This window comes from Notothenia rossii (assembly GCF_949606895.1).
Source record: "Notothenia rossii genome assembly, chromosome: 2".
Lineage (NCBI taxonomy): Eukaryota > Metazoa > Chordata > Actinopteri > Perciformes > Nototheniidae > Notothenia > Notothenia rossii.
The window spans coordinates 1979877-2002732 of NC_136904.1; the positions used below are offsets into that span (position 1 = coordinate 1979877).

The window sequence follows — 22856 nt, forward strand, 5'->3', positions numbered from 1 at the left end:
CCCCCCTCTCCCGTCAGATTGGCGTCTCCCACCAGCTCTCCAGCGTGTCCTCCTTCGTGGTGGATCTGAAGCGAGTGAAGAAGAGCGGCGGCGCTGCTCTGCAGGGGGTCATCCAGGACAACCAGCCGATCCCAGAGCTCAAAGATCCCAAAGCAGCCGCCCTGCGCAGGAACTACGAGCGGCCGTCCACCGCCTGCAGCGCCTCCCAGAGGTACAGCAGAGCATTACAGTTTCACTCAGTGGGGAGGTTACTGCTCTCCTTCTCTCCCATTATACAGCCTGAGACACAGCCTCTCTGTGAGGCACATGGCGGCAAATAATGAAACATATGGAGATAGAACTAGAAATAAAAGAGCCTTTGAGGGCTCATTGAACTCAATAGATTCAACTGGTCAAATATTTGAAGACTTTGGGCTCTGGGAAACTAGGAAACATTTCCTCATGTTTGTTTACATTTCCTCATGTTTGTTTACATTTCCTCCCCTCTCCCCCCCCTCCCCCCCTCAGGGTGAAGCAGCGCTCTGAGGCGGAGAGGCGGAGCCCTGAAGGAGAGAGGCGGAGTCAGAGCGATGACGAGGCGGATGAGAAGCTGTCGTCAGCAGAGATACACAACGCTGAAGACTTCAAAGAGATCTTCCAGCCCAAATGCGCCATCTGTAGGTCCTACACACTACACACACTACACACACTACACACACTACTCACACTACACACTACACACACTACTCACACTACACACTACACACTACACACACTACTCACACTACACACTACACACTACACACACTACACACACTACACACACTACTCACACTACACACACTACACACACTACACACACTACACACACTACACACACTACACACACTACACACTACACACACACTACACACACTACACACACCACACAAACTGGATCTACACACACCTGAGGCCTGTACTACGAAGCCAGTTCAACAGACCCTGGATATGTTTGAGTTAGCCGGTTGGCCTAATCCAAAACAAACGCGCTCTCGCTATGCGGTCCTACGACGCTGGTTATCAACTCGGTAACTCAAGCCAGGGTTTCTCTCTCCGGCTGAGTGTGCCTTCACATGAAAGGGGCGGGGCTAGCTACATTTGACCAATCACAAACATGGAGAAGCGTACTGACAGCGCAGCGTCATACTTCCTGAATGAAAAGTCAACTATAATATTAGACTTATGAAGAAGTGAAACTTTAAACATCCATGACTTAAACACTTGATCCAGGATCAAAGCCACATAGCTGCACCTGCAAGGTGAATACAGCTGGTAACAGAACAAGTGTTTGAATGCGTACATTAACAGGTTTATGATATCACTGCCCCGTCTAAGACACCATCTGACTTTCATTACATTTGACTCGAGTGTTTCCTCAATTTAATGTGTTGCTTCAAATAATCCTTCTGCATACAGTATGTGACACTGTGAGTGTTGCACGGCCAGATACGGCTCAGCTGACTCAGATAAGGAGATGATACATTATGATGTGATATGATTGATGATGTGATAATGATAAGTGCAACACTTCGGCATCTGCACTCTCAGTGTCGCGGACTGTACGCAGATCTCTGAATGACTTGGCTCCGTTACTGATGTTGTGGCAGATATCTCACTCTTTGTTTTTGTTTCTGTGTTCAGCTCGAACTCCTCCCAAGATCTCTGAGCCGTTTCCCGCTCCTCCAGAGGACGGTGAGTTCACTGTCTCACATCACGCAGGATTTAATAAGACCGTGACAGCTTGTGTGTGTTGTTGTTTCCAGTGACGTGCGGTGAGGTTCATGACTGGTGACAGATTTACAAATATTATATTTTGACCTTAATCGAAATATTCTGTTATTTTCAAAAGCTTTTTTAGTCTGATGCTTCGATTCATTTCAAACAGACCGTTCAACAAAAGGATACCCAACATCTAAATATTGGATTGTTCTTTCTTAGTAAGATCCTATTTTCATTACGATTGTGGTCCATGCTCTCCTTCTGGACAACAATCTCTATTAGTTTTTTGTAAAAGTCTTCCTTATCTTCCTGTAGTTTGAAAAGTCTAGCTTGTTGTTTGCGTCTATCCGTCTCTGTGTAGAATAACAGTAGCAACAAGAACCTGTGGGCTCACGTGCGCCCCCTTCAGTGCGGCAGAGGTCATGGCTGCCTCTCCTGCTGCTTTTTTCATTGCCTTTATATGATGAGACCAGCGAGCCTAAATATCATATATACGTCCATCCATCCATCCATCTTCTCCCGCTTATCCGTGGTCGGGTCGCGGAGGTAGCAGTTCCAGCAGAGAGCCCCAAACTTTCTTTTCCCTGGCCACATCAACCAGCTCTGACTGGGGGATCCCAAGGCGCTCCCAGGCCAGAGAAGAGATATAATCCCTCCATCTGGTTCTAGGTCTACCCCTTGGTCTCTTCCCAGCTGGACGTGCCTGGAACACCTCACTAGGGAGGCGCCCAGGTGGCATCCTAACTAGGTGCCCGAACCACCTCAACTGGCTCCTTTCGACGCGAAGGAGGAGCGGTTCAACTCCGAGTCCCTCCCGGATGACCGAACTTCTCACCTTATCCCTAAGGGAGACACCAGCCATCCTGCGGAGAAAACCCATCTCGGCCGCTTGTACCCGCGATCTCGTTCTTTCGGTCATGACCCATCCTTCATGACCATAGGTGAGGGTAGGAACGAAAATGGCCCGGTAGACAGAGAGCTTTGCCTTCTGGCTCAGCTCCCTTTTCGTCACAACGGTGCGGTAAAGAGACTGCAGTACCGCTCCCGCTGCTCCGATTCTCCGACCCATCTCACGCTCCATTGTTCCCTCACTCGAGAACAAGACCCCGAGATACTTGAACTCCTTCACTTGGGGTAAGGACTCATTCCCTACTTGGAGTGCATCGGTTTCCTGCTGAGAACCATGGCCTCAGATTTGGAGGTGCTGATCCTCATCCCAGCCGCTTCACACTCGGTTGCGAACCGATCCAGTGAGTGCTGAAGGTCGCAGACCGATGAAGCCATCAGAACCACATCATCTGCAAAAAGCAGTGGTGCAATCCTTAGTCCACCGAACTGCAGACCCCCTCCCCCACGACTACGCCTCGAAATCCGATCCATGTATATTACAAACAGGATTGGTGACAAAGCGCAGCCCTGGCGGAGGCCAACCCTCACCTGAAATGGGTCCGACTTACTGCCGAGGACCCGGACACAGCTCTCGCTTTGGGAGTACAGAGATTGGATGGCCCTGAGTAGAGACCCCCTCACCCCATACTCCCGCAGCACCTCCCACAGTGACTCCCTGGGAACCCGGTCATATGCCTTCTCCAAGTCTACAAAACACATGTAGACTGGATAAGCATACTCCCAGGCACCCTCCAGGATCCTTGCGAGAGTAAAAAGCTGATCCGTCGTTCCACGACCAGGACGGAATCCGCATTGTTCCTCCTCAATCTGAGGTTCGACAATCGGCCTGACCCTCCTTTCGAGTACCTTAGAGTAAACTTTCCCGGGGAGGCTGAGTAGTGTGATGCCTCGGTAATTGGCACACACCCTCTGATCCCCCTTTTTGAAAAGGGGAACCACCACTCCGGTCTGCCACTCCTTCGGTACTGTTTCCGACTTCCACGCAACGTTGATGAGACGTGTCAACCATGACAGTCCCTCAACACCCAGAGCCTTCAGCATTTCTGGGCGGATCTCATCCACCCCCGGGGCTTTGCCACTGTGAAGTTGTTTGACGACCTCAGTGACCTCCCCCCGGAAGATTGGTGTCGATCCCCCTTCATACTCCAGCTCTGCCTCTAACATAGAGGGCGGAGTTGTCGGGTTCAGGAGTTCCTCAAAGTGCTCCTTCCAACGCCCTAACACTCCATCAGTTGAGGTCAACAACGTCCCATCCTTACTGTACACAGCTTGGATGGTTCCCTGCTTCCCCCTCCTGAGGTGTCGGACAGTTTTCCAGAACAACTTTGGTGCCGCCCGAAAGTCTTTTTCCATGTCCTCTCCGAACTTCTCCCACACCCGCTGCTTTGCCTCGGCCACGGCTGAGGCTGCTGCCCTTCGGGCCTGTCGGTACCTTGCAACTGCCTCGGGAGTCCCCCGGGATAACAAATCCCTGAAGGCCTCCTTCTTCAGTCGGACGGCTTCCCTGACCACCGGTGTCCACCAGGAGGTTCGAGGGTTACCGCCCCTTGAGGCACCTAGGACCTTGAGACCACAGCTCCCCGCCGCGGCTTCGGCAATAGAGGCTTTGAACACCGACCACTCTGGTTCAATGTCCCCAACCTCCACAGGAATGCCCGAAAAGCTCCGCCGGAGGTGTGAGTTGAAGGCCTCCTGAACTTGGGCCTCCTCCAGACGTTCCCAGTTCACCCGAACTACACGTTTGGGCTTACCAGGTCTATCCAGAGGCTTCCCCCGCCACTCGACCCAACTCACCACCAGATGGTGATCAGTTGACAACTCCGCCCCTCTCTTTACCCGAGTGTCCAAAACATACGGCCTCAGGTCCGATGATACGATAACCAAATCGATCATGGACCTTCTGCCTAGGGTGCTCTGGTACCACGTACACTTATGAGCATCCTTATGTTCGAACATGGTGTTTGTTATGGCCAATCCATGACTAGCACAGAAGTCCAGTAACAAACCACCACTCCGGTTCAGATCAGGGGGGCCGTTCCTCCCAATCACTCCCCTCCAAGTGTCTCCATCATTGCCCACATGTGCGTTGAAGTCTCCCAGCAAGATTAAAGAGTCCCCTTCAGGAGCCCCATACAGGACTCTTTCCAGGGTCTCCAAGAAGGCCGTATACTCTGAACTGCTGTTGGGTGCATAAGCACACACAACAGTCAGAGTTTTCCCCCCCATAACCCGCAGGCGTAGGGAGGCAACCCTCTCGTCCACTGGGGTAGACTCCAACAACGAAGCACCCAACCGGGGACTTGTGAGTATCCCCACACCCGCCCGGCGCCTCACACCTTGAGCAACTCCGGAGAAGAATAGAGTCCAACCCCTATCCAGAAGTAAGGTTCCAGAGCCGACGCTGTGCGTAGAGGTGAGCCCAACCAGATCCAACTGGTAACGCTCCACCTCCCGCACAAGCTCCGACTCCTTCCCCCCCAGAGAGGTGACATTCCACGTCCCCAAAGCCAGCTTCTGTCGCCCGGGTCTGGTCCGTCGAGACCCTCTGCCTTCACTGCCACCCTTCTGGCAGCGCACCCGACCCCATCGCTGTTTCCCGTAGGTGGTGGGCCCGCGGGACGGAGAAGCGGAGGTGTTGCCCACGTCGCCTTTTCGGGCTGTGCCCGGCCGGGCTCCGTGGCAAGCCCGGCCACCAGACGCTCGCCGACGAGTCCTCCTTCTGGGCCTGGCTCCAGAAGGGGACCCCGGGCTTCCTCCGGGCCGGGTATCCTCACTTGGTGTATCGTCTTTCATGAGGTCTTTTGAACCAATCTTAGTCTGGCCCCTTGCCTGAGACCAATTTGCCATGGGAGACCCTACCAGGAACACAAGGTTCCAGACAACACAGCCCCCAGGTTCATCAGGGCACACAAACCTCTCTACCACGGTAAGGTGCTGGTTCTTCAGAGAGGATCATATATACGTGAAATAAGTTATTTAGAGACTATGGACGGCGAGGATAAATGTAATAAAGGGATCTACAAACATTACATGTGTGACCTACAGTGAGATGGTAACAGGCATGCGCAGTGGCGTAACAAGGTTGTGATTGGCCCCGGTGCAGATATTGTTTTGCCCCCCCCCCCCCCATCGCCCCAAACATAAGCCTACGCTGATGCGCTCACACACGCACGGACACACACAACCACTCATAAGCGCCACATGTTGGCTAACCACAGCCTGACAACGGCACAGCGAACTAATCACACAATCACTTTACAGAATTAATCGAGATTTGGAGGACGATGTATGACAATCTAATTTCGTCAGTTTATCTCTTGTCCTTTCTCTTTTGAGCGCTGCTCTTGTACTTTGGTTTGCTGTACATTATAAATGCAAGCTATTACATTTTTTATAATGCTGCCAAACTTGCTGCTGCTAGCTACAGTACCTATAACTTTTGAGGTTGATTAAACGGTTCGCTCGTCAGGCAAGGTATCACGTGACATGAAAGGGAGCAAGGTCATTGGACAGACCAATTACAAATTAATGTAGGTTGCTTGGTTACTTTGAAGACTGCGTGAACCGGTCAATTCCGTTGGGCCCCTCCCCAAAAAAAGATTAAATAAATAATAAAAAACAAAAAAAATAATCATTTTTTGCATGGACCCCTGGCCGGCTCTGGGCCCCGGTGCGTTGAACCGGCTGCACCGTCGATAGTTAGGCCACTGGGCATGCGCTTAGGGCTCGCGCTCCAGCCAGTTTCTGTGGGGTGAGGTGAGGCAGAGCTCGTCCCTGCCTCACTTCTCATCGCTCCCATGTAGTTGTAGCGGAGCTCGGCAAATTAGCCGATTTTGACGGAAGCGATTGGAATCAGAAATCACATTTACAACACAGATCAGTGGAGACATTTTATTATTATTATTATTTAGTTTTTCTTCCGTTGCATTAGAGTATGACAGGTGAGGCTCTGCACGTCGCTGGTTGTTTCTGATAGACACTGGTCAGCTGAGTTTCACTTCGTTGTATATTCACCAACTTTAGGTTAACGATCAGCGAGAATTATTAAGACATTCCAGTTAGAGGCCAGCTATCAAAGCTCTCTCTCTTGGTTTTAAATGTAGTGTTTCTGCAAAGTGTCTGTTCATAATTGGGCAGCAGAAGCTCAGTCTGTGGAACCAAAGGGTTCAAGTCCCGATCAACTTAATACCTTCAAATTAAACAAAGGCCTCCACATATTCTCATTTCAATTGTAAATGGTTCTTCATAATGGAAGATTTCATAACATTCGTCTCCTCCTCCTCTTCCTCCTCTCGCTCCTCCTCCTCCTCCTCCTCCTCCTCCTCCTCCTCCTCCTCCTCCTCCTCAGACACAGTGTTAGCGCTCGGCCGTCAGCTGAAGGACCTCGTTTCTCCTTTCCCTGAGAAGATGCAGGTCAGTGAACGCAGCAGCAGTCTGTTTTCAGCATGATGGTGAGATGTTCAAGTGCTTCTGATGGTCGGTGGCAAATAACGTGTGTGTGTGTGTGTGTGTGTGTGTGTGTGTGTGTGTGTGTGTGTGTGTGTGTGTGTGTGTGTGTGTGTGTGTGTGTGTGTGTGTGTGTGTGTGTGTGTGTGTGTGTGTGTGTGTGTGTGTGTGTGTGTGTGTGTGTGTGTGTGTGTGTGTGTGTGTGTGTGTGTGTGTGTGTGTGTGTGTGTGTGTGTGTGTTGCAGGCTGCTCCTCTGGCCTCCTCCACCCCGGTGCAGAGGGTGCAGAGGGTGGAGCCTACAGTGGTTTCCTATGTGAAGCGTTCAGCTCCTCCCTCCTCCTCCTCTTCCTCAGTCCCCCCCCCTCCCTCTCAGCTTCCCCTCAACACAGGGAAGCCCAACCCCCCCCCTAAAATCATCCTGAGCAACAGGAACGAGCCAATCGGACTCAACGTGGCCGACTTCCTGCCCGTGAGTTTTCATGTTTCTTTACGTATCTGAGACCTCAGAGCGTGCGCTAAGCAGCCGGAGATCATGTGATGCCAGTAAACAAATGATGTTGTTGTTGTTGTTGTTGTTGTTGTTGTGGGGAACACAGAGAGCCTTTGCAGACCATTTATGGAGCTTTTTCCACTGCAGGGCCTCGCACGGCTTAGTACGGTATGGCTAGGCCTCGTTAGGACTGGCTCACTTTCTGCTGCGTATCCATTACAGTTTAGGAACTGGGGCAGTAACTATGGTAACGCAGTGTAGGCGGAGCCGTGACGTCATCTTCAATGCACTCAAGCTCACAGCTCTTCATATCTGTTCAGAAACTAGACACAAGTTAAACAAGTACAAACCACAGACTGTCTGTGTCATGGCGAATACAGTCGCTGGTTTGTTTATGTCTGTATAGGCCGTTGTTGTGAGTGTGGACGGTCGGAGCATTTACAACGTTAGCTTAGCCAAGCTCCATTTAGAAAACACGCATCTTAAAAGGTGTTCCGCCTGCCGTCTGTCTGCAGACTTGTCAAAGCCTTAATTCATGGTTTTTACTATCCGGTATCAGTATGTTGTTACTTCGGCATCATTTTGAAACGTGTATTACAATTAAATCACGGTCAAATATGTTCATCTTGTTGTAGCCCCCTTGTCAGCGATTCTCTCTCTAGTTTAGCAAACTCAGCCCGACTCAGCCCGACTCAGCCCTGTTTATTCCTGGACAGAGCCTCTTAAAGCTTTCTGCCATTTTAAACTCAGAACATCGAGTTTTAGCTGACTTTGTGTTAAAGGTTCGATGTCATGTTCTGCGTGACGGCAGCATAAAAACACAAGGCATTGCACATTAGAGAAATGAAAAGTGTGTGCGTGTGCGTGTGCGTGTGCGTGTGCGTGTGCGTGTGTGTGTGTGTGTGTGTGTGTGTGTGTGTGTGTGTGTGTGTGTGTGTGTGTGTGTGTGTGTGTGTGTGCGCGCGCGCAGTCCTCTCCTAACAGGGGGGGGGCTCTCTCCGATGACGAGGCTCTCTCTCAGCTGAAGAAAGGCCACGAAACCATGTGTGTGATGCTGAGGAGCCGACACCGCAACCTGGAGACCGTGAGGGGGGTGTGGGCGCGCCAGGATATCAAGGTGACAACACAACAACAACAACAAGCATAGAAAATATACAAATAAATATTTGTATTTTTGTATATATTGTATGTAATAATTTAGTGAGGGAGTAGGGGTTTGAATACTCAGAGAAAATAAAAAACGATATTAAAGACACAAAGAAAGAGATAGAACAACACACAGTTAACGAAACACAAACAAACAAACAAACAACATGTTGGATGTAAGTCCTCTGATAATGAGTTCCTCCTCTCAGAGCGCTCTGGACGCCGCCGTCTCCATGAACGATCTGTCCATCGTCGTGGACATCCTGAACATCATCAACCTGCAGCTGTGAGACACACACACACACACACACACTGACAAAGACTCTCAGACACAGACACACACACTCTCACACACACACACACACACACACACTCTCACACACACACAGTGATGTGTATGAGCCTGTCTCTCCTTCAGGGCTCTATGGAAGCTGGACCTCTGCACGACGGTCCTCCCTCAGATCGAGCAGCTGCTGCAGAGTAAATACGAGAGGTGAGGAACCACGACTCTGAACATCCAATCAGCAAGAGGGAGCCTGATGTTAAACTGTGTGTGTGTGTGTGTGTGTGTGTGTGTGTGTGTGTGTGTGTGTGTGTGTGTGTGTGTGTGTGTGTGTGTGTGTGTGTGTGTGTGTGTGTGTGTGTGTGTGTGTGTGTGTGTGTGTGTGTGTGTGTGTGTGTGTGTGTGTGTGTGTGTGTGTGTGTGTGTAGCTACATTCAGACTGGCTGCTCCTCTCTGAAAATGATCATGAAACATTTCTGGAAGCTGATTTCTGACACGCTGCGAGCGACGCCGTCTGTGGGCGTGGACCTCACCCGAGAGGAGAGGTGAGGAGGGGGACCCGGACTCAAACTATGTTTTGTCATTTCAGACTCACTTTATTTATTTTATTTTACAATATTATATGTGTGAAATATAGCCCTAAAATGGTGTGTGTGTGTGTGTGTGTGTGTGTGTGTGTGTGTGTGTGTGTGTGTGTGTGTGTGTGTGTGTGTGTGTGTGTGTGTGTGTGTGTGTGTGTGTGTGTGTGTGTGTGTGTGTGTGTGTGTGTGTGTGTGTGTGTGTGTGTGTGTGTGTGTGTGTGTGTGTGTGTGTGTGTGTGTGTGTGTGTGTGTGTGTGTGTGTGTAGACGCCATAAGTGCAGGCTGTGCTGCCGGCAGCTGCAGAACCTCAGCAACATGGTGAAGACCAGGGCGGGGGGGGTGGGGCGACACGGCAGCGCCTTCAGGGAGCTCACGCTGCTGATGGCGCCGCTGGACGACGACATCTGAGGAGGAGGAGGAGGAGGAGGAGGAGACGGAGACGATGAAGAGTTATTAAAGACGATGATCATCTGGAGTCACAATCCCTTTGTCTTCACTGAGAGAAGGCTGACAGTAAAACGTGTCTTCAAAGCAGCATAGTGCACCTTTAATGCTGGACACACACACACACACACACAGACAGACAGACAGACAGACAGACAGACACACAGCGTGGACAGCAGGTGTGTGTGTCAGCTGCATCCCACCTGACTTGAAGGAGTAGTCATTAGACATGTTTCTGTCACTAACACTAATGTTGTGCAACCAACACAAAGCCACAGCCGGTTAGCTTAGCTTAGCATAAAGACTGGTAACAGGTGGAAACTGCTAGCATTCCAAAATCCACCAATCAGCTCTTCTGAAGTTCAGAACGGACCACTTTGTTTCACTTTTCTACTTTCTCTACTCTTCTCTAATTCAATGTTCTGTTCTTCTGTTTATGTAAATAAAGTTGTACATGATGCGATTAAAAAGAGTCTGTTTTGTGCCAGCAGGGGGCAGCACCTCCACTATGACTGCCATCAACACCTGTAACGACTTTAATGACTTATTTAACGATGGACTCAGAGCCATATAATAGAATATCTATCTTTATATTATATATATATATATATATATATATATGTATATAGATATTATATATAATATTATATCTATATGGCACTGTATGGACTGAGCGGTTCCTTATTTCAATTAATGACCAGCTATGAGTTCATGAGTTTATGGCATCCTGTCCTGAGACAAAAACAAATGTCATGACACTTTTTAAATACTTAGTACGTAACTCATGAAATACTATACTTTGACTTTGTAGGAATCATTTATGTCTGTTAATGAATTTTTACGACATAGTAGAATTTTTACAAAATACTGTACTATTACTTTTTATAATATGTGTTTAAGGACTTTTTAAAATGTACCTTGCTAAAAAAAACGTTGTAGGACTTTTACAAAATACTATGACTTACTACGCCTAACTATACTATATCATTCTATGACTTTTTACAACATACTATACTTTGACTTTTTGATCTTACAGTATTATGACTTAAGGATCTTTTATGAAACACTAAAATATGACCTTTAATAACATACATAATATGACTCACAACAAGCTATGAGCTTTTTTAGACTCTTTACGACAGCCAATACGTAATCATTTTATACCACACTAAACATTAACTTTCTAATCATAGACATCGTGCACAGAGACCTTTCAAGACTTATTTTAAAATACTAGACAAAGAATTCTCTTTTCATACTGTACCATGACTTATGACGTAGCTTACGACGACTCTTCCAGGACTTTTGACAAAAATCTACTCTGACTTTTTACGAAATACTAAACGTTGACTTTGTTTCGTATACTCAGATTTCTCATAACATAATAAGCAGTTTCTGTTTCATCCTATAGTATGACTTTGTAGGACCTTTTATGATGTACACTGACTTTTAATAACACAACCATTTTTTTACGACAAACTATACTACGACATTTTTTAAACTTTTGAAGACATCATGTACGTAGACCTTTTCAGGACTTATTTTCAAATACTCGCTATCATATCTGTCAGGGAATCATTTGCCCTGCATGTCCTCTTTCACCCTCTGACGCAGATGCCCAACCTTAGTCAGCCGCTATCTCCCTTAAGCAATGAATGGTTTAGGCCCAAAATACATTTCTGACCTCCTGCTAAACTCTGAACCATCCAGATCTCTCAGGTCTTCATGGTCTGCTTTCTGTCCCCAGAGTCAGAACTAAACATGGAGAAGCAGCGTTCAGTTATTATGCTCCAAATATCTGGAACAAACTCCCAGAAACCTGCAGGTCCGCTGCAACTCTGACTACTTTTAAATCCAGGCTGAAGACTTTTCTTTTTGCCGCTGCTTTTAATTTAAACTGAGCCGTTGTGTTTCGTTTTTGCTTGATGAACATTTGGGGCTAGTAACCCGAGGGAATCAGTGTCTGGGGACTTTGTCCTGGCTGCTTTTCTCTGTGTGTGCTGCTCGGGACGTATGCGCCATACGTACACAGCTCATGTTCGGAGAAACCTTAAAGAAAGGCATCAGTAAAGAGGAACTTCTGTGTGAACTATTCATATCTTAAACTGCACTGTTACTTTGTATTCATGTATTTTTTCTTTAAATGTTTCTTTTATTATCGTTTCTTTTTAATGACGGTTTTTAAATGCCTTTGTCTGAATGTCTTTCCTTTGTGTAAAGCACCTTGAATCGCCTTGTGTTGAAAGGTGGTGTATAAATAAACGTGCCTTGCCTTAAGGAGGGGCTGCCCTAGCAAGTTGTTGTTGTCGTTACCAGATTGTGACCGGGCAGCTCTCGGTCAGAGATAGTTTTTGTTGTGGGACACCTGGAACACATCCTCCTCGGGGTGGAGATGACCTCGAGCCATAAGCGACAACAAATGTGATTCAGTGTCCTCAGCTGTTTAGTCTGTCTGATGAAGAATGTTGATTGTTACACTCTGAACTATAGTTAAAACCTGGAGCTACAGGAGGGGTCTTCAGAATTGGTTTGGCTTCCTCTGTGTCACCTCGTGGTCACGTGACATGTCTTGTGAATTCTCCGGCCGAAGCTCCAAATACACCGTCAGTGTTTGCCATCAAAGCTCCATCTCGCCATGTCTCTGAGTTTCGTCTCCATTGCTTCAGAAGTTTCCATCACAAATCATACCGTACCATGACTTTCTATCACGTTCCTTACGACGACTCTTTGTGGACTTTTTACAAAATACTATACAATGACTGTTGGAGCTATATTTTGATTTATATTATTGAACAGTTAAACATTACATTTCTTGCTGTTTTCGTATATAGTCACTGTTATTATTTAAGTTAGTCAAAGTAGTTTTGATGCTTTTATTTTGAAGGTGTATTGGGGCACCTGGTGTAATTGTATATATTGGAGACGGGGTGGTGGGAGTAGAGCACGAGTATGGCATATGTTTTTTACGAGGAGGCCACAGGAAAGAGCGATAAACCTTAATTTGTTGTTAAAGTAATAACATGCACAGAAAGGACTCTGGCCTGGATCCTTGAACCCTGCGTGAGATCCGCTAACTGGTTGTTTTTATTTGAGTTACATTTCTGGTTCATTTCTTTATAATTTTAGCCGCTACTATGACTTTTATTACATATTCCACTAAAGTTGTACATGATGCGATCCAAGAGGAGTCTCTTTTGGACCAGCAGGGGGCAGCATCTGCATTTTACTGTCATTAACAATGTTAGAATCAGAATCAGGTTTATTACCAGCTAGATTAACACGTACGAGGAATTGGACTTGGTGTCGTGGTGCATACATAATAGTCAAACAAAAACGAAAAAGAGAACTGTTTTAAGAATAACATACAAAAATATCGTAAAATATAGCAGTGTTTACATTAAAATAGAACAGTATTACTTATTTCAGTATAGCACAAAATACTGAACAATAACTTTTATCAGCTTTTTTAGGACTTATCACGAAACTCTACCAGGACTTTTTACGACAGCGTCTAAAAAACCTTTGACTTGTTTCCAGAACTCTCTCTGAGGAAATGGGTCGACTGAGACGTTTGTTTTGGATGTTTGTTTATTTAAAAAGGGAATAGCTCAATATCAATAATAACTGACATGGTTGATTTTCGTAGTACTTTGTATTAACTCACTGCTTTCATAAATTATTGCACAAAACTGACCAGACTTTGAGTCAAGTGTTAGTTGATTGAAGTTAAGATAAACCTTTATTGAGCCCGTCGGGTGTGAAGCACAGGATAGGAATATTATTATTATTATTATTATTAATATATCATTTTCTCAGTTACCTTTTCCTTTAACTCCTGTTTCTTAATCAATGAATGCTCTACCAGGACTTTTTATGACGGCGTCTAAAAGAACCTTTGACTTGTTTCCAGAACTCTCTCTGAGGAAATGGGTCGACAGACGTTTGTTTTGGATGTTCGTTTATTTAAAAAGGGAATACAAAAACAACAATGTAGAGATGTAGAGACAAAGCAAGCAGACATGTCCATCAGAACAACGACACGGAAGCAGTTCAGCGCCTTCAAGCATTTCCTGTTCACTACGACTACGGCTAACTACCGGCTGCACACCTGTCCAAAGGTCAAAGGTCACCTGGGGTTCCTACAGTTGGTTTCTAACAGAGGTGACGGCAGCAGGAGCGTAACGAGAAACAAAGTCAAGATTTTACTTTTTGTTCGGCAAGCTTTAGGAAGCCTCGTTAGCATGAAAAATAAAAACGAGTGGAGCACCCTGATTGGATAAAGGACCCAAAGACAGCCTTCGTTAGAAAACAGAAGGCGATTAATACGTGTTGAAACAAGGTTCATTTATATATCCTGAGATAAAAGAAATCTCAGATACAAGTCAGAGTTTTCATCTCAAAATGTTTAAATTAACCTCTTTTCACGGGGTCCGCATCTGCAATCAAAGAAGGGTTAAAAAAATCCCTAAATAAAACAAGATTAAAGCAAGTCAAAACATAAATATAACCATATTATGCATATATTATGAACCACATCTGGAACTGTGGGCTAGAAAATAATCTCAAAGTTTAAAGTGCAACTTTACAACGAAACGATAAAAGAAATACTGTGATTGGAAAGCGTATACTGTCGGAGAATATCAGAGAATCAGTCCAGAGGGGAGGAGCGCGGGAGCTTTGAGAAGTTCATCAACACGGCAAGAAGACACGAAGACTGTCGGCCATTTTGAGATTAATCCGTAAAGTTCCCAGCAGTCTTTGCTCCTTCCTCCCGTGGCTGAAGGGGGGAAATCACAGGGAACCGAGCGTCAAAAAGCACCGCCGCCGGGTTCCTCACGCCGTCATCTTCAGTCGTCCTGCGGAGGAAACCAGACCATGAGACAGCAGCCCCACACACATCGTTCCTGAGTTACTCTTCCACCTTAAGTCTGAGCTTTTATCATAATTAGTCAACCTTCTTAATCAACTTATAACTGACATTTTATTGAACTCACTGTTTTCATAATTGTTACACAAAGATGAGCACTTGTGTTGGTTAAAGTTAAGATGAACCTTTATTGATCCCATGAGGTTCAAACACAGGATTTGTTCAGTTACTTTTCCTTTTAAGTCCTAGTTTTCATTAGTTTGTAATCCTATTTAGTCTAATCCTGTTTCTTAATCAATTAATTAATGAAAGTGTTACTTTTACCTTTTAAGTCCTAGTTTTCATTAGTTTTTCAAATTTAATAAAGTTAATAAAAACTAACAACAGTTTTTCACCTAAAACTTTTTTAAGAGTATGGGATATTTAAAAATAAAATCTGTCCAGGATTTTGGATAAGGTTGACTAATTTTGATAAAAAACAACTGAAGACAACTGATTTTATTAGCTAGCCAAAACTTGCCGAAAAGCAGCAGCCCTATCACATCAAGGTACGTTTCCACCTGAAGTCTTAGTTCACATTAGTTTGTATCATATTTCGTCAACCTCATCAAATAATAACTTACAGGGTTCATTTCCTCAGTAACTTTTTATTTTTAATTCTTGTTTTTTCAAATCATATGAAGTCAACCAAAATGTCGCTAAATGTCTGGATATTTATAAAATAAGATGAACATGTAAAATGTGTATTCTTGAAATAAAGTTGACTAAATATGATACAAACTGTTTTCCTTAGTCATCCAGCAAAAATGTACAGAAAGAAACCCAGACCATCAGACAGCAGCCCCATCACAGTGTTAATGTAACAAAAGAAACCAACATCTATCCAGATATGTATTCACCTTCACTTAAAGCTACAGAAACCTTTAACTTATAAATAATATTCAGCAACTGAAGGACACCAACTCAACCACAACGCCCCATCGCTCTGAAGTCACAAGGAGAAGCCCAGGGTTTAAGCCTTCTGCCTTACTTTAGGGACTGTTAGGGTTAGCATTAAGCTTTGTTATATAGCATAACATTGGGCATGGGTGAGTATTGTTAGTGTACGTCAGCTCCTATAATAAAGTGTGTATCCAGAATACAGACAAAAATGTCCCCATTGAAATCCCAATTAATAAAAACCCTGCATTTTGAGTCCCGGCTTCAAATTTGAATTGTGTCCAATTCTTTACCATATTGATTTAATATGCATTTTGTTTCAGAAAACGTAAATAAATCAAATGAAAACACTAAGCAATACAAGTTGTTTAATGTACACAAACTGGCATTTAAAGGGTTAAAATTGTTAAAATAAAATAATATTTTCTAGTAATGATAAGACTGTGAAGGTGGTAAGTTATAATATATAACTATATGGACTTTTTTGGGGGGCTTTTTTTTTATTCAAGTGAGGTACAAGGGTTAAATACTATTATTAAAAAAGGTCCAGGAATCCTAGCCTTGGACCGCTCCGTTAAACAACGTGAGGATTAATAGAGCGATGCAGGGATGACGTGTAGCCCGACCCTGAAGGAAGCTGCTGGTTCCCTCGACTAAAAGCAACGGGATTTCTCCATAGGATTTTGCAATATTGTAAAAAATACGGTCTGTGGAAAACGAACCTGTTAAAATGCACGTTTTGTTCAGCCGGATAATCTCCACATGTCTACCCTACTTTTATAATGTTTTAATCATAAATCTAATGTCCAGAAGCTAAATGCTAACGTTATGCTATAAAGGAACTACAGCCGAGTCCAGTAGCACGACTTCAACGTCACGCCAACTTCAGATCCATATTCAAACACACAGATTCTAGATGGAACGAGTTGAAGCGTTTGTTTGAACAGTCTGCAGGAGGCAAGGACTTGCTTTCAAGCAGAACAGAAACTAACTTAGAGGAGTGTTTACGTGTTCGGCGTAATGACGTACAACGTCCTCCACGACTTCTAGTCCTATTCAGCCACTTGGTAACAACCATTGTTTTTCAGACACGTCAACTCTTCAGAAATCACCAGTGGGGTCACTGCTGATGGATTTAATGTCGTAGAAAACAAAACGTGATCTGTCTCTTCAATGTGTCTCAACCACAGACCTGATTTCCAGATATTTTCCAAAATCCTATGGAGAGATCCCATTGGCTCTGAGACGAGCGAACAGGAAGTGGTGAAATGCTGACTCACTTCCTGGTTTTAGGACTCATTCCTGCAACTCTCTATTGGAGTTTAATTTCCTTGTGACTTGACCTCGGAGACGATGGGGAACAGGCGACACAAACATCAGTGCGTGGGCTCAGTGGGCCCTGAACGCAGCCTGCAGGCAGAAGCAGCTCTGAGCGACAGGTGTGTGGGGGGGAGGGGGTATTTAGGGTTATTGAGGGGGGGGGGGAGGGCACCATGCCATGCTGAGCGCTTCCATGCCAAGCTGTCAACCAATCAGCATTCACCCCCACCTACCTGCCCACCGTCCCCCACCAATGGGCTGGCTCTGTCTACCTGCCTGTCTGCAAACCAACCAATCACAGCACAGCGTGAGGACACACAGGAAGTGGAAGGAGGGTTCCTAAATTTCCCACAATGGCTTTGGTAAAACTCCAGAAAGCTGGTGAGAAGAGTGCTGAATACCAGTGTGTATTTATACTTTAAATGCACAGTATATGTATATTTACTACATGAGGACAGCAGTGTGTTTTCATACCTGTATACAGTGGAGGAAATAAGTATTTGATCCCTTGCTGACTCTGTAAGTTTACCCACTTACAAAGAAATGAACAGTCTATCATTTTAATACAGACAGAATATCAAAAAGAAAATGCAGAAATGTCCATTATATAAGAGATACATTAAGTATTTTATAGAATGTTAATTTCCGCAAACGTACTAAATCTGCAAGGGATCAAATACTTATATCCTCCACTGTATATGTAGTACCTGCAGACAGCTGTGTGTACTGTGTGTATTTGTACAGTATATACAGTGTAATGGTACCTGCAGACAGCTGTGTGTACTGTGTGTATTTGTACAGTATATACATGGTACCTGCAGACAGCTGTGTGTACTGTGTGTATTTGTACAGTATATACAGTGTGTATTAGTACCTGCAGACAGCTATGTGTATAGTGTGTATTTGTACAGTATATACAGTATATACAGTATGTAATGGTACCTGAAGACAGCTGTGTGTACTGTGTGTATTTGTACAGTATATACAGTATATATAGTGTGTATTAGTACCTGCAGACAGCTATGTGTATAGTGTGTATTTATACAGTATATACAGTATGTAATGGTACCTGCAGACAGCTGTGTGTACTGTGTGTATTTGTACAGTATATACAGTATATATAGTGTGTATTAGTACCTGCAGACAGCTATGTGTATAGTGTGTATTTATACAGTATATACAGTATGTAATGGTACCTGCAGACAGCTGTGTTTACTGTGTGTATTTGTACAGTATATACAGTATATATAGTGTGTATTAGTACCCGCAGACAGCTGGGACTGGGACCTCCTCCTGGAGCTGGGCGTTCTGGAGCTGGAGGAGAAAGAGAGGGAGGAGCCAGCGCTGCTCGCCCGAGAGATGGGGAGAGGGACGGGGGTCACCGGGGGGGAGTCCAGCTAAGGGGGGGCACACAATACAGAGAATTATATAATAAAATACAAAATAACTTCAAATAAGAATAAAATACAAAAATAACAATGATGTTCGCTGTAAACTCTGTGAGCCCCCGTTACCTCGACGCTGTCGTGCGTTGGCGAGGAAGAGGTGGACGAGTTCTCGTGTTTCCTGGAGGACGAAGACGAGGCGCTGAACTCCACGCTGCGGACGCGCTGAGCGAACTTCAGCGAGCAGACAGACTCGCTCGCGTTCCCGGGCAGCGGAGACACCTGAACGCACCACAGGGAAACATACTCAGTGCTTTATTCTCCAGCCTACACACCATGGTCTGGTCCTTTAATTTAATTGATTACAAAAGACCCACAAACGGTTTCTATTTGCAGCTTCAGGACTAAAACCACCAGACTCAGAGACACTTTCCTCCCACAGACCATAAGACTGTTAAACACCTGCACTCTGTGAAGAACATCCATAACATTCATCTGTTCACATTTAGAACATAATGTATCTATATATCATATTCCACTTACTTGTATATAGACTCTTCTTGCACTATTTCTATTTTATTTGTATTTACTTGCACATCTCAAAACATTCTTTTGCACTATTTTATCTGTTCTATGTTGGAGGAGGACTTCAGTGTTTCATTGCCATTTCTCCACTGTGGCTGCTGAGCACATGATGATAAAGCCTTGCATTGAGTAATGGTCTCACCTGCACCATCATCAGGGTCTTGCTGTCCCCGTTCAGAGAGTCCTGCAGCAGGTAGGTGAGGCGGGAGTTCCTGAAGGGGACGTGGGAGTGTTTCCCCCGCAGAGCGTTGATGACGTCACCGAGCGCCGACAGTGACTTGTTGATGCACTGCGCCTCTCGCAGGCGGCTGCCTTCAGCGCCTGACTTCCCGATCCGCTCCGAGCCCGCCAGGTCCACCAGGTTCAGCTTTCCTAAAGAGAAACACACAAAAAACACACTCAGATGTTAAAGAAACGTAGTTTAGAGACCATTAGCGCTGTTAGCATGTGACGTATGAGGTACCACAAGGCTCTGTACTGGGACCTTTACTTTTTACATGTATCTGATATACAATACTCGGCAGAACCTCCGACACAAAATGTGCTTTATTTTGAAAGGTCCCAAATTAAAGTTAATCTAATAAAATAAATAAGTTAGTAAATATGACAAAAATTAGATCTAAATGTATAAAGAAGTAGTAAATAACAAACACACATAATATACTCTTGCACAAAAACAACATGAACGGACGTGTGTGTGTGTGTGTGGGTGTGGGTGTGGGTGTGGGTGTGGGTGTGGGTGTGGGTGTGTGTGTGTGTGTGTGTGTGTGTGTGTGTGTGTGTGGGTGTGGGTGTGTGTGTGTGTACCTTGGGTGCGGTTCCCTGTAGCGACGTTGAATCCCGTCACGGTGATGATGAGCAGAGCGTGGGAACGAGAGCTGTGCTCGTTCAGGTTAGTGCAGGCCGTCGCTCTGTTCATGTGACCCAGCTCAAACACCTAACACACAGAAATTGAACTTAAAATCACACAAAGTCATTTAAAAGTCCATTTATTTTGTTTAAAACAACAACAAAAAACTTTAAAGGGGACCTATCATGCAAAATGCACTTTTGTACGTCTTGTCTACATGAACATGTGTCCTCGGTGTTCCAGGGAACTCACCAAGTGTCAGCAAACACAACCCTCTCTCTTTTCCACCATACCCAAATCTCTAAAAAAAGGGTCTGTAACGGATCTGATACAGACTGATCCAGATTTGAACACTTCTATGACGTCACAGAAGTGGCACTACGGCTATTGGGCCAACTCCACCAATCAGGAGGAGACAGCCACAGACATTGCTGTTAGAAAGCGCTGGAGACGCTGTAGTACATATGCCAGGCCTGTAGATGGTGCTGTTCTCACATAATCAGCCCATGATGTAAAGACAGTGTTAAATTGAGAGAAATGAGGAATGGCTAAAATGCATGATCTGTTTGGTATTTTGGAAAATAAAAAGTATAAATATGCCTTATATAGGTATGGTCCTACACTATATTATTCAAATATAGCATGATAGGTCCACTTTAAGAAGCCCTATTCTTCTCCTGTATTGTGTTATATAGTCGTTAGTGGGCTGCAAAGGCTAAAATCCCTGTGTTCCTTCCAGAGGGAATTTCTCTCTCACACACACAGAGGTGTTTTACTCTCAAAGGGACAGGAGGTGTTTTACTCTGAAAGGGACAGGAGGTGTTTTACTCTGAAAGGGACAGGAGGTGTTTTACTCTGAAAGGGACAGGAGGTGTTTTACTCTGAAAGGGACAGGAGGTGTTTTACTCTGAAAGGGACAGGAGGTGTTTTACTCTGAAAAGGACAGGAAGTGCTCACCCGGTTGATGTCCTCCGGGCTCTGGACGGTGAACTCGGTGAGGCCGGGGACGTAAAGCTGTCCGCTGCCGTCAGGGTTCAACTTAATGTCCAACTTATCGGAGGGGTTTTCCCCCAGAAGGTTCCTGAGCAACGACAAACAGAGAGGAGACGTTAGGATGGCAGACATTTACATTTTATAAGACTACATTTGAACATATCTTAATAATGTTATAATTCACCTTACACCTTATTCAAATGTGTACTGAACAGAGCCTGAATTCACAACAATGTATACCAATAGCTCCTTAGTTTACAAGCTGCTAACTGCTAATTCAATCTCTTACATCTAACGTGAGCTAGCTGGCTGTTTTAGAATGTGTATCATATCATAATGGATCCCTTTTCGTTTATCTGCAAACTAAATCTAATACGGGTACAAATAAATATCATGAGCCTGAGCTCTCCTGCAGATTTCAGCACAGATTGGTCTTTCACGATTGAGCATTATCAATGAAAAATGATGGCCGTGCACACAGTACACACAGTGAAATGCGTTCTCTGCATTTAACCCATCCTAGAACCAGGAGTCTAGAACCAGGAGTCTAGAACCAGGAGTCTAGAACCAGGAGTCTAGAACCAGGAGTCTAGAACCAGGAGCAGTGGGCAGCTATTGCACAGCGGCCGGGGAGCAATGGGAGTGAGGGGGAAGGGGGGTGTCCGGTGCCTTGCTCAAGGGCACCACGGCAGGGCAGGAGGTGAACTGGGACCTCTCCAAGTAGCAGTCCACACTCCATATTTAGGTCTGATCAGGGACTACTACCGGCGACCCTACAGCTCCCAGCCCAAGCCCCTACTGACTGAGCCCCTGCCTTGTTAGCCCCACCCTTCTGAGGTCCCACCCCGCCGACACCCTGAAACATGGTACAGCAAATTGCATCACGTCTTTGTGTAAATGCAACTTTCAGAAAGCATTGACCTCTGTTCACCAGCTGCTAACAGCTAACGTAAACTAGCTTCCTGCAGACTTCCACACAGTTTGATGCTCACGGTGTAAAATGATCAGGAAAAATTCACCTTTATGCGTCTATAGTGAGTTTACTGCATGTATTAATAACAATAATAATACATTTTATATATATATATATATACATTATAGTGCTCTTCTAGGTAATCAAAGTAGCTTAAACTATAAACGAGAGCACTGTGTATAAAGTGATCAGGGTCCCGGTCCGTTTGATAATCTCAGACCTCGTTAATCTGACAGAGTTCTCCGTTTACGTCCAGATGTTCTGTTACACAACATCTGGAGATCAACACGTGACTTTAATATGATCCGCTTTACATAACTGCTCTGATCTGTAGAGAAGTGAATCCTGCAGATCAGAGAAACACACACACAGCTCCCTCTTTAACCTGTTCGTACAACTTCACCAACCAGGTTATGTTTGGAGTTCTGGTTCTCAGATTTCAGAAACACTACCTGCCTGATTTGCATGAAACTTGGTGGAAGGGTAAAACTTGGGGCAATAAAGAACATCTTACATTTTGAAGCGGATACTCTGATTATATTTCCCTCTGTTAACGTTTCAAATTGTCGTTTTGTCCTTGGTGGAGGTGTGTGAGTGGCAAAGCTCTGCTGTGCATCTCAGCCTATCTCAGCCTTTGTGCTGCTGTGGATTTAATAAGGGTTTTCTTATTTTTAATCATTGTGCTTCATGTCGTTGCAGCTTCAAGCAACAGACTCCATGTTTCTGTGTGTTTGCATCATCACGTCACATGGAAATATTCTGCATGTTCGCTTCTTCGTTTTACACATTTATCCAAAACTCAGTGGATCGACTCGTGCTATCAAGAAAATTAAGCATAGCACATTTTTAGAAAAGAGACGAAACATTTCTGTAAAGTTTCCAAAAAGTAAATCAAAACATTTCT

At 45.0% G+C, this 22856-nt stretch overlaps 2 protein-coding genes across 9 annotated transcripts in view; one reads left to right on the forward strand and one right to left on the reverse strand.

Moving 5' to 3' along the window:
- Positions 1-10510, forward strand: part of katnb1 (katanin p80 (WD repeat containing) subunit B 1) — a 21930-nt gene extending 11420 nt beyond the window's left edge. The window contains exons 11-20 of the mRNA XM_079661152.1: positions 18-211; positions 508-656; positions 1663-1713; positions 6998-7062; positions 7341-7565; positions 8557-8703; positions 8942-9018; positions 9151-9225; positions 9444-9560; positions 9863-10510. Of these exons, the coding sequence (XP_079517278.1) occupies positions 18-211; positions 508-656; positions 1663-1713; positions 6998-7062; positions 7341-7565; positions 8557-8703; positions 8942-9018; positions 9151-9225; positions 9444-9560; positions 9863-10004 (1242 nt within the window). The 3' untranslated portion in view covers positions 10005-10510. The remainder of the gene's footprint in view (positions 1-17; positions 212-507; positions 657-1662; positions 1714-6997; positions 7063-7340; positions 7566-8556; positions 8704-8941; positions 9019-9150; positions 9226-9443; positions 9561-9862) is intronic.
- Positions 10511-13981: 3471 nt separating this feature from the next.
- The window catches only part of kifc3 (kinesin family member C3), a 57820-nt gene continuing 48945 nt past the window's right edge, over positions 13982-22856 (reverse strand). For 7 of the 8 annotated variants that reach the window (XM_079661062.1, XM_079661067.1, XM_079661063.1 and 4 more), the window contains 7 exons: positions 20944-21067; positions 19944-20073; positions 19279-19508; positions 18681-18833; positions 18431-18563; positions 17400-17446; positions 13982-14896 (listed from right to left, as the gene is read on the reverse strand). In XM_079661062.1, the coding sequence (XP_079517188.1) occupies positions 14888-14896; positions 17400-17446; positions 18431-18563; positions 18681-18833; positions 19279-19508; positions 19944-20073; positions 20944-21067 (826 nt within the window). In that variant the 3' untranslated portion in view covers positions 13982-14887. The remainder of the gene's footprint in view (positions 14897-17399; positions 17447-18430; positions 18564-18680; positions 18834-19278; positions 19509-19943; positions 20074-20943; positions 21068-22856) is intronic. The other variant, XM_079661060.1, reaches the window with a different exon arrangement.